General features: G+C 45.9%; 1 protein-coding gene across 1 annotated transcript in view; it reads right to left on the bottom strand.

Annotated features, from left to right (window-relative positions):
• Positions 1 to 3,105: 3,105 nt before the first annotated feature.
• TMIE (transmembrane inner ear) overlaps positions 3,106 to 12,289 on the bottom strand; it is a 57,472-nt gene continuing 48,288 nt past the window's right edge. The window contains exons 3-4 of the mRNA XM_067530429.1: positions 9,004 to 9,153; positions 3,106 to 3,425 (exon numbers count right to left, since the gene is read on the bottom strand). Of these exons, the coding sequence (XP_067386530.1) occupies positions 3,106 to 3,425; positions 9,004 to 9,153 (470 nt within the window). The remainder of the gene's footprint in view (positions 3,426 to 9,003; positions 9,154 to 12,289) is intronic.

The raw sequence follows: 12,289 nt of genomic DNA, 5'->3' as shown, positions 1-12,289 counted from the left end.
ATGCCAGTCCAGACATGCCACAAACATTTGTTTCAGGACACAAACGTGCGTGGAGTGTCTAGACTGGTGTTTATAAATGCATCTGCTAACATGCAGAAATTGGTCATCAAGTAACTCAGGTTAAAAGTGGAGCCAAAAAAACCAGCCTAGACACAGAGAGAGAGAGCGAGCAAGCAAGCATGAGCTTTGTCCACATACAGCCCGATTCCCTGAGAGGTTGAAGTATAATACCCTCTACTGAAAAGTGCTGAACAACCCCAGCCACCTTTGACTTCAGTAGGAGTCGGGAGCATTACCTCCAGGCCGCACAGGACTGGGCCTGCTGTCTGGTGTGCTTCACGACTGTGAATGCCTCCCTCAGGTCAGACTGTCAGAATACAGGGAGCTACCCGAAACGGCTGGTGTTCTAGAATTAGATTTCACCAACCCAGTGACAATTGTGAACTCCTCGATCACAGGCAGTCCCCTTAGACTCTCCAGAGTATCTTGCCACTCAGACAATCTGGATTTTGTGATAAAAGGTCACTTATACCAAAACAAAAAAATATCACATCACATTTAGATGGCTTCCAATCCCAAGAGACCGGTCACTTCACCGAGATCAAGTGGTACTCTAGATCTTACACCAAAGACACTGCTGGTAGCCAATTCTATAGTAAACTAACTAAAGGTTTATTAGCTAAGCAAAGGAAGTGAGAGTTATTGAGAGGCACGTAGATGCACAGGTGAATCACAGTTTGGAATTCCAAATGATGGTGGTGATGTAATAAACTGCCAATCTCCCAAAAGTCTTTTCAGGGTTCCCAGATTGTCTCTGGGGAATCTCTGTTTTGCATCTGGTACACTTCCCTGTAAGAGTCCAGAGATGCAGGGTCTTTCCTTGAATCCATACATACAACTTCTTCTCACAGAAAACGGAGCTAACAGTATCACTACCCACATGGGCTTTTCCTTTGGTGATAGAGTGAGGAATGCATTTGGAGACTTTGACCTCCAATCATCCCACACAATGACGACTTGCTTTGAAATGAGCACTTTCCTGTTGAAGTTCTCCCTTTGCATTCCACAGAGCTTCTTTCTCATTTGATGGGTTATTTAGTTACAGGGGTACACACAGTGTAAGTGTTTGCTGCTACATTATAACGGGATACAGATAAGTGACAACAATGCAAGTAACATCCCACTTGTTTTCATGAAGTTTGAATACCAAATACAGTCAGACATTTAACAATCAGTTTGATCTACACTAGCAGACAAGTGAATTGACCTGGGCCTCTGGCGTAAGCTGGCACCTGCTCTGCCAGAATCACACCCAGGATGAGTACAACTTGAAGAACTGAAGACAGCATCGCCAGCACCTAAAAGATGTCTGTTTCATTATATTTGGCATACAGCGTCATTTGACACCTTTCGTAAAAAACAGAGGATAAGGATTTTGGAGGGTGTTTAGCTCATGTCAGGAAAATGCTTCTGTCAGCATCTCAGAGACAGGTAGAAACACCAAATGGTTAAGAAGAGATGCACGGGGAAGAAGAGCCTTCTCCTAAGACAACTCTACAGCGCTTCATCCTATTGGTTGTGTCCTCCAGCAGCCATTTGGTGCCTGAGTTTAGCCCTCTATAGAATGCCACGTACCCCAGAAGACTGGTGTGAGGCTTAGCTAATGTCTTGATCTCAGAAGCAATGGGCCAAGTACTCTCCCAGGGCATGACAGACATGGCCGGCATCACACGTACCCCTACTGAGTTAGCTCTGAACTATCTAGTCTGGGTCCTGTAAGAGCGTGGCACCCACCTCTCACAAGCACTCCTTTGGTCAGGTTTGTCTTCAGGCTTTACACAGTCCCAGCCCTGGTATCGGGCCATACCCCCAGGGCTTCCTCCCTGGAGACAATGGCTTCACTCTCTCAGGTCTGTTCTGGCCCCAGATCTCCAGTTGGGCCACTAAGTAGTTCAGATCCCCTTCTGGGGGTTTATCACTATGCAGTCATAAGCCACTTCCCCAGTGGCCTATGCAGGGGAACAGGGCCCACCCACTACTTCAGGTCCCTGCCCAGGGATCCTAAGAATAGCAGCCACCTGCTCCCATGTCCCTTTAACAAAAATGTTTTCAGTTCCCTGGGCCACTTCACCGCAGCCCCAGCCTTCACTGACACTTCGCCCATCTCTGAGGACTCCTCTGTGTTCAAGGCCCCACAACCAGCCAAGAGCTCTTTCTCACTCCCCAACCCTTGCCAGCACTGAGCAGTCTCTGGTGCTGCATTTCCCCCTTAGCCAGCCAAAAGCACCATATGCCCTCCTCTGGCTCTAGCAAAGAACTGAACTGACTGCATTTGGCACTGCAGCTCCTTTTATATGGTCCTCCTGGGCCCTGATTGGCTGCTCCCTGCAGCCTCTCTGATTGGCTAGCCCTTTGCTGCCTCCACCTGATTGGCTGCTTCCTGTTCAGTTTCCCTAGGTGGTTCAGAGGACTTAGCTCCACTTTACTCTTTTCCTGGGACAGGTGTGGCAGGACCCTGAGGCCTCCAGCTGAGAGCTTCTCGGCCTAGTCCACCCCATCACAGGTACCCAAAGCAGCGAAGCTGAAGTAGCATAGGTTTGCAGGTCAGGTATATCCCCAGGGTCCCAGGCAGGGTTGTGCTACTGGTTCTCCAGCAAGCCAAACCAAAGCTAGCTCAGGTCTGCCTAGACATGCTGCAGTCACACGTCTGATTGCAATAGAGACCTACGCCTGATGTTATAGCTCCAGGCAACTCGATGCTGCTATGAGTCCATCTGTGCTCCTGTTTCTCACTCCAGCCTGTACGCTGGTACCAGCTCCTGATCTCAATCAGCGCTGTTTACGGTTAACTTTCTAGCCAACAAGGCAGGGTTTTCCTTTGGCAGAAACATCACCTCTGTAGAAACAGTGATTTCACCTTTAAAAAAAAATAAATCAGGTAGCTCCCGGGTAGCCTCAAACTATGGAAGGACATCATCTCCTCCCCCCGCCCACTGCGCTTCCTGTGCCAGTTCCCAGGCATGAGCCTGGTGATTCCCCACATCGGGTCTGCAGCGTTGCGCACGCTTGGGCAAGGGGATGTCGGCAGTCCAGCTGCTGGTCTGGTCACTTCTTTTGCTGGGGTTTCCTGGCTGAGGGCTTGGCGTTCCCTCCAGCTTTGCTGCCCGCCTTGGTGCTGCCTCGTGCCTTAGCTCTGTCCGTCTCCTTCTCGCCTTTCCGCCCACCTCCTTGCTTCTTTTCACTTGCACCCTTTCCTCCTTCCTTCTTTCTGGTCCCATCTTTCCCCTCTTTCTTGGAACCTTCTTTCTGCTCCTTTTTGTCCTCCTTCTTCTTGGATCCTTTGGAACCTTCTTTCTTGCCTTGCGCCCTGTCCACTTTCCCTGACACAGTGGGCACCTCTTCTTTCTTCTCCTCTACCACCTGAGCTGTAGGGTATTGAAGGAGGAAAGAAAACAGAAAGTAAGTTACTTTGGGGTAACTTGCTCCTTAAAGGATACAATTTCTGCAGATCCCACGCAAATCTGGGAGATCAGAAATCACTCTGGTCTAGCAATCCAACACCCGGCCCATTCCCTTTGGCTCCCTGATTTGCTGCATTTAAAGGTCTGTTTATTAACCCAGGGGTATACTAGGAGGAATGGGGAAAAGCCACAATCCTGGCTGCATTGAAATCAGTGTGGGAAAAAATCCCATTGGCTTGAATGGGATCAGGATTGGACCCAAGATGATTATCAAGGAGCATTTCCTAACAGTCATTTCCAATATGGGACAGAGTCCCAAGCGAAGCAGTGGAACTCCCATCGTTTGGTTTGTTTTAAAACCGGACTGGGTTTTTTGTGCGGTGGTGAGTCCCTGGCGGAAGAGAAGAGATTGGATTTAGTTGTTATGAATACAGTGAGAATCTTTACTATGGTGAGCAGATAGACAGACAGCCTCAATGGTATCTCAGCTGGCTCTCTGTATCACAGACGGAGGAACAAGACTTACCCTGCACACCGTTACTGGCCTGGATCAAGCAATCCATCCTCTGATTGCTTGAACTGGGCCGACTGCAGCTGGCTGGAAACTTTTTTAATCAAAACCGTTTTCCAGTGAAAATTGCTGTTTCAGAAAAACATTTCAATTGGGACTTTTCATTTTAAACCCACCCACCCCAAAATGAAGCGTTTCAATAATGTCAACATTTTTGGAATGGAATGTTTGGATTTTTTTTGTTTGTTTGTTTCAAAACAACTTTTGAAATTAAACTCACTGTTTTTTACGTAAAACATTTTTAAAATTAAAAGATCAAAATCGGAACAAAATGTTTTGAGTGGCATGAAATGAAAATTTCAGCAACTTGTTTGATGGGAAATGTCACATTTTGTTCCCTTTTGGAAGAGAATTATTACTGAGCAGTAGTATTCATATTTAAATCAAAGAATTTCCCATGACAGGGGTAATCTGGTTCCTGACCAGCTGTATTGCTAACTAACCTCTGTATCCCTTCTGCCATTTAAACTAATGGTAACAATGAAACATTCCAGTCATTTCCTTGTGACCTTAATAGCTCTTACTAGAAATCTAGACAGAGAGGTGAGTTAGCTATAGCTATACATACCTACTTAAAAAGTTACCTTGGGCCAGTTCCTCAGCATAGCTCCATTGACTTCAACAGGGTTAACACAACTAACGCCAGCTAAAGATTTGGCCCTATTTTGTTAAGTGTCTTAACAGTAAGATAAACCATAATGTCTCTGAGGATCCAGGGAGATCTTTGGTTAACACTTTGTGGGTATCGCTTTGCTAGCATCCTCAATGCCGACTATAGGAGATAGACAGAGCAGAAACTGCAAATCTGTCTTATTTCTCTTTAATTATTTAGGATCCGACTCTGACACCCTTACTCACCTCATTCCACCAACAGGGAGGCATTGTGGTTTATTGGAAAAAGCACTGGACTGGGAGTCAGGAGACCTGGCTAATATTTGTGACTTTGCTACTGACCTACTGTGTGACCTTGGGCAAGTCGCTTCACCTCTATGGGCCTCTTTAGACTAAGATCTTTGGGGAAGGGATTGTCTCTTACTGTATGTTTGTACAGCACCTAGCACAATGAGGTCCTCATCTTGGCTGAAGAATCTAGGTGCTACTGTAATAAAGTAGGATACTATTCAACACGAGTAAGGGTATCTACAATCTGGCTTTTAAGTATTAGATGTGTCATCCCTTTATTAATTCTGGCTAAGGGTTTAACAAATAACTATTTTTTTTAAAAGAAAATGGGACTGTTTCTCCCCTGGATTTTTGAGCAGAAAGCTTGACATTTTGAATTTCTCTTTCAAATTATGAAAAAAACATTCAATCGAGGATCCAATTTCACATTTCGGGGGGGAGGGGGGGCAAAAAACCACTTTGTCAAACTGCATCATTGTGCAAAATCTGACAAAGATCTGCCAAAAATGACCTTTCTAGACCGCCCCTCATCTGACAAATGTTAGATAGAGGCATGTGTACCAAAACCTTTCTTGTGAGACTACATTCCTGCCCAACAATTTACTGATAAAGAATCTGTAGAACCAGATCCTCAGTTGCTTTCAGTTTTCATAGCTCCACTGATTTATGGAGATATATCAATTTTTACCAGCTAAGTATCGGGCCTATCTTTATTATGTTCACAAACGGAACACAGTGTATTCTAGAAAAATAACACCCCTTGGCCATGGAAGACTGTGATAAATACATAGTAATTACAATGTATCTATAGGGTAATTATTCAAAGGGATCTGTGGAGCAAGGAGAAAATGATCAAAGGGAAATTTTGACACCATGTAGGAAAGTTTGGGAAAGACTGATGGCCTCCATGTTTACGACCACTACAGGACCCAGTCCAGTTCCCAACCAAGCCAATGGATACTGGATCAAGCCCTTGGGACATGCAGTCCCATCCCCATAGGAGCGAGGGCCAAAAACTGCGTGCATTGTTCACATGACTTGAGTAAAATAACCCACGTCAGTGTGGCAAGCGAGATTTGTATGCTCAATCTGAAGCCACCCCTTGCTTTTCTCCAGAAGAGATGCCATCCCATGTTGTACAATCAAGAAGTCCTCAGAGAACCGGCCATCAGTTGGGACATTTCATTACAGCAGTAATGGTGGGACGGATAGGTACAAACAACAACAAGCAATAATATTTAACAGTATTTAATAGTCATAATGAGATTGGCTCTTAGCACTTAGGTAGTGATTTCCACCTTCAAAACACTTAATGACTATTCATTAATTAAAATAACTATTTTTCTCTCTTACCCGGTCACAAGAATAAGTGAACCATCAAACTACATGGCAGACGCTCATCTGGTGCAAACTGGTGTGGCTCTTTTGACTTCCCTGGGGCTATGCTAATGTACACCAGTTGAGGATTTGCTCCTATGTATCTTGAGGCTAAATTTTGCTCTGTTACTTCAGTTTAAATCCAGATTAGCCCCATAAAGCTTAAGTGGTGCATAAACTTTGTTTGGGACATCTACACAGGGGCAAATTTCACTCATTTAGGGCCAGGTCCCCACCTGGTGTAAATCAGCATCGCTCTGTGGCAGTGAGTGGAGCAAATACTCCTTTTAACAACTGGTAAATAAAGGCCCAATCTTGAAGTCAATGGCGCTAAACCAGTTTACACAGCCAAGGATCTGGGCCAGAACGTGAAACTGACCAGACCAGTTACTCCGTTAATGTGAGTGAAATACAAAGAAGGAGAGAATAGGCATAGCATAAAAAGTGGGGGGGAAAAAACAGGAGGGCCTGCTTCCTCCCTGCCCTGCAACTTGTGATACTGATTGTGTCTTTTTGTTGTCTGTTTGTACACTGCCTCGCACAAGGGGGTCCCGATCTATGAGTTGGTGCCACGGCAAGTCAAATAAATAATAAATTATTCTTCAGGAATGAAGAAACCATGTATGCCTGGGCTTATGAGGTATAAAACACGGCGGAAGCGGCATGGTAGAATTCTACACTCTCTTAGCACAGCTAAAAATGATAACACCTGATGCAAAACTGCAGATAACCAGGCCCTTGACATGTACCATCTTTCCATTTTAATGATCTCAGGTGCAATTAATAATGCAGCAGAGACACCTTGGTTTGTCTTTTAAATCGGATTTCCTACTGCCATGACTAGCCCAATTCCGCTGTCATTTATACGCATCCAACCCCACTGGGCCAAAGGCCTCCCTTGATTTCACTGGGCTTACTTCGGGGCTGGATTCGGCCTATTGACTTCCATGAGGTAACTAGGAACAGGGCGTGACCCAGTGTCTGTTGAATTCCTACTGACTTGTTAAGGCCACGACCCGGCCAAGCACTTAAGCATGTGAGCGAGCCCATGAAGCCAAGTCTACGGGTGGTGTAAATGGCATAGCTGCACTGCATGCAATAGGGTTATACCACATTGTACCAGCTGAGGAGCCGAGACATTCATTTAAATGGGGATCCTCATGGACTTTATTAGACGTCATGTGCTTAAAGTTACTCGTGTTCTTAGTGTTTTGCTGGATCGGGGCCTGAATTCCTCCTGTTTCCTTATCTGCCTCTCCACACCCCTCCATATCCTGGACTGTGATACTACCAGGTCTAGCTCCTCAGATTTATTTAGGCACCTAACTCCCATCGAAGTCAATGGACGTTAGGGACCTAAATACCTTTGAAGGTCTGGGCCTGAGACAATGAAGCTCCAAGCTCCTCTAAATCCTAGTGGCCATTGGTCGGGCTTACAGAGCAATGTCAAAAAGAAAAATCTTAGGAAGAAGACAGAGTGAAGGTGAAACATAGGAAAGGAAAGGCGAACAATGAGTTCCAAAGTCCAAATCTCCTCTGCGAAGCCATGGGAAGGAAAAGCCAAAGAGGCAGACAGACAGACATTCCCCCTAGTTTCCTTGCAGGGCCATTTCATCTTCTTCCTTCACCACAGGCAGAGAGTTGAGAGGTCTGGACTGGACGTGACCCAAGAGAGCGGGGAGGCTTTCAGTAGAGCCTACAGTATAGAATTAGGAGAGGTGAGTGACAGGAGAGGGAACTATGTCAAGTTCACAGCGGCAGAGATGCACTTGGCAGCCTGGCCTGGCGGGCCATTTAAGGGTGACCTGAAATCATAGCAGATGAGGGTTGGAAGGGACCGCAGGAGGGCATCTAGTCCAACCCCCTGCTCAAAGCAGGACCAACCCCAACTAAATCCATGTTAATAGAGCTGAGTGAATAATTGATTTTTCCAGTTCAGAGGTCTAATCCTGCTCCACAAAAATTCATTTTGAGTCAAATGAAATGTTTCGTTCACCCCAAAATGAACTTTTTCCCAGTTTTCCTTTTTGTTTCGGGTCTTTCATGGGTATTTTGCTCCTCACCCCCCCCCCCTTTTTTTTTTTTTTTTTTAATAAAGCAAAACTTCTAGACCAAATGCCATTGCAAAATGAAAAGGTGAAATGTTTTGTTTTGAAGTGGTAGAAACAAACCCTTTTCACCCTTGCAAAATTTTTCTTCTTGTTTGTTTGTTTTGGCTATTTGCCAGATTTAACCCGAATTCACATGTTGTTTCAATGACCTGAAAAATGCTTTTTTTCCCCAGCTAATTTAATATTCATCAAGACAATTTTTGCCCAGCTCTAGTTAACAACTCATTTGGTGCCCCTTAGATATCACCTCAGAATCTGGTCTTAAGAATTGAAAAGCACTAAGGCCACATTCTCAGCGACTTTAAATCATTAATTTCAGTAGAGCTGGGCTCATTTGCACCCGCTGAAGATCTGGCCCTTTCATCTGAATGACAGAGCTCTCTGCCACAAAAGTTATACGCTACAAAGAGTGCGTGCAAAGCAGAGGAGCTTTGCACACTAAACTCCAGGGCCACATTGCCCATCGGTGCAAATTGCCATTGAATTCCCTGGAGCGACGCAGATTTGCACCAGCGGACGATCGGGCCCTTTGTGTTTCTGCATGCACAAAGAAACCCAAGGAGAGGAGACGGGGGTGTACCTCCAGGAATGTCCGTGAGTTCGTTGAGCGGCGGTACGGTCTCCAGTTTATCTGCGTACGTCTTCGCTGCCTGCCGCTGGGCATACCGGGCCTCAATCTCTTTCTTTGTCCGGGGAATCCGGCACTTGAAGATACAGCACAAGGTTATAACTGAGAGAGAGGAGACAGTTGGTCTCAGTTAAGTTTGCTAGCACAAATAAAGGCTTCACCAGATATGAATGGGAGAATGCAGCTCTCATTGTAGCTACACTGGTTGGGAATCTGGCCCCATTGATTTCACTGGAACTCTCTAGCTTCTTATCTTGCCTTCATCATCACAGAATCTGAGCGCATCATGATGCTCAATGGATCTGATGCTCACAGGCTCCTTGGGAGCTAGGGTAGTATCATCCCCTTTTGAGAGCTGGGGAACAAGCCAGATTAATTGACTTGCCCAGAAACCACACAGGGAGTTTGTAGCAGAGTCTAGAACTGGATTTAAGTCTCCTGAACTCTAGCCCGCTGCTCTAACCACTACACCACACCTTGAGCTATGCTGATGGACACAGGCAGATGATCTGGCCCCTGGTGTTTACCTCTAATAAGAATTTTTCTCTCATATTTAGGACTCCAGAATTTCTCTCTAGTGTTTAATTGCCTAGAATAAGGGAATTTCCATACTTGATCAGACTCATGATCTATCTAGCCCTATCTGTACCTTGTCTCTGACAGTGACCAGCATCAGCTGCTTCAGAGGAAGGTGCAAGAAACACCAGAATGGGCAATTATAAAATACCATCTCTATAGGGACAATTTCCTCCTGACCTCTAATTAGTTTATAACGAGAAGCATGAGGGTGTGTATCCCTTTTCAAACTCTTGAGTTTCTTTCCATCACCCCTTTTTAATGTCGCTCCAGATGTTCACAGTGCCCAGACAAACATCCAGTCCTTTTTTGACTCCTGCTACGCTGTTGCCCTCAATGACATTTGGTGGCAATGAGTTCCATGGGCTATTTGTGTATCAAGGCATTCCCATTGCTCAGTTTTAAATCTGTTGCCTTTCATTTTAACTGAATGCCCCCTTATATGATGAGAGAGAGTCAGTAGGAGCATCTGATCTACCTTCCTCAGCACTGGAGGATCAGGTCCTTTGGAGTTACACTGCTGTGAGTTCACAACCAGGCCTTGGATGCTAACTTGGGGAGATGGGGGAAGAGGAAGACGTGAGAATCCATTCCTTTCTCCATCAGCTGCCTGGGGTTTCCTATTCACTACGGGTGATGTTTAACCCTGTGCAGAGAGCCAGCCAAGTACCTCAGCATCACATATGTTCCCACTTAAACCTTCCAAACAGGATTCAGGGGGGTTGCACAGGCTTTCTGCAGAAGTGAATTTCACTCCTGAGTGAAGAGTTTGTTGCTGTGCACCTCTAGTCTCCCTTGAGCAGGGAGGTTGCTGTGACAAAAAATAAGGGTTCCAGAAGGACACCCCTTTATTTCATCGAACAGAGGAAGGCGACCATTTCCAGTGTTCCGGAGCCATCTGTGTTGGGCAGCCGGAGAAACCAGAGCAACTCTTCTCCCGGCTGGGGTTTGTGACAAAAAACTATCCATCCCTTTAAACTATTAAAGGAAGAGACATCATAATGGAATCCCACTGTCATCAAGGGTCACTGGAACGTCACAAGAGAAGGAGACATCTTCAGCAAAGGTTAATTGCATGTCGCATTAGGGACTGTGAAACATTTTTGCTGGCATCGTTCCCTTAGTGGGACAAGATACTTTTATCCTTTGCCCTTTTGTGCTGTCCAGCATCGACTGTAGGTAACTGAGCTTTGCTCATCTTAGGTCCAGAGACTGGAACGTGTCCTTGTGGCTCTGTTGGTAGCATGTTGCTGGCTGGTGGGTAGGTAATTTCACACCTGCAAAGCACACGGGTGACTGTAATCCACTGTTCAGTATAGGATGTGTGGTTTGCTTGGTGCCTGAATCACAGGCTCTGCGGCATCTGCCAGGCGGAGGGCTTAGGGCCTGATCAAAGGCACTCTGAAGTCAACAAAAATACTCTCATTAGCACAGCAGTGTCTGGCCCAAGGCCACAGGTCTAGGGAAATCAATGAGAGTTACCAACACCTTTGAGGATCTGGGCCCCAGTTCTTTAGTTCACGATTTGTGCTATAAAGGGTTCATTTACAGGTGATGGTCTACAATATCTGCTGCTTATATAGTGCTTTTCATCCATAGATCTCAAAGCACTTTATCAAGGAGGCAGTGTCATTACCCCCATTTTACAGATGGAGAAACTGAGGCACAGAGCGACAACATGACTTGCCCAAGCTCACCCAGCAGCACAGCCAGGAACAGCAGCCGAGTCTGCTGCACTCCACCCCAGTGCACCAGCCACTAGACTACCCAGCATCCTGGCTGTTACCAGCCCCTTTGCTGAAATGCAGAACGTTTACACCCCCCTCTGTCCAAGGCTGTAATGCAGATGATCGGGTATATTGTGCTGATGAGCAATATAATCGAATATCTGATGTGAAAATACCAAAAGGGACTTGGACTGCTCTTGGAGGAAGGTGTGTGCAAACTTCACACAGCTCTCCATGCCCCGTGCATGTTGTGCCACCATTTCACAATTCCAGGCCTGTGTATCAGCTCCCATATAACACCGCAAAACATTTTTGGACCCATTTTGCTAATCGGAGCAGGAGGAATAGCCCTTTGGAGGCTGATGCAGTGGGGCATGACCTAGAGCAGCCTTAAGGCTTCTCTACATTGTGCTGGGGGCTGAACTGACTCCAGCCCAGCCCCAGAAGCAGTGGGTGGGAAGGTAACAAAGTCTCCCAGCCCAAGTTTTGCTGAGTGTCTATCACAGCTGAAGACTGAGTCCTGTGACGTTGCCAAGTGCTGGGGGTGGATATTCATTATTATCTATATCATTAGCTGTAAAATGGGGAATAGGCAGGTGAATACAATCTGGGATCCGGTACACCAGAGCCCTGCAGCAGATGATTCTGTATTTCTTCACTGCTGATGGGGAGTGATTACATATGCTGTACTCCTCCTCCTTTCACTGTGGACTCTGTGTGATCAGTTTTCTGTCTTAATAAGAGTGGGAGCCTAGGCTGTTTATTAGGAGAGGGTTGGGGCATTTCAGGACAATTTCTGCTCCAACTAGCATTTGACTTTCCCACTTCAGACCAGACGGATGGAATTGCATTTCCTACATACCCTGCTGTGCGGCCATCATCACCCAAGAAATCAAAGTAAAGCAGCCTGGGCCTCTCTAAATGCCAACGTTAAT

Source organism: Emydura macquarii, unplaced genomic scaffold (genome assembly GCF_026122565.2).
Source record: "Emydura macquarii macquarii isolate MOO-44397 ecotype Brisbane River unplaced genomic scaffold, CSIRO-AGI_Emac_v2 contig_3080, whole genome shotgun sequence".
Taxonomy (NCBI): Eukaryota; Metazoa; Chordata; order Testudines; family Chelidae; genus Emydura; species Emydura macquarii.
This window is presented reverse-complemented; position numbering and strand designations above follow the sequence as displayed.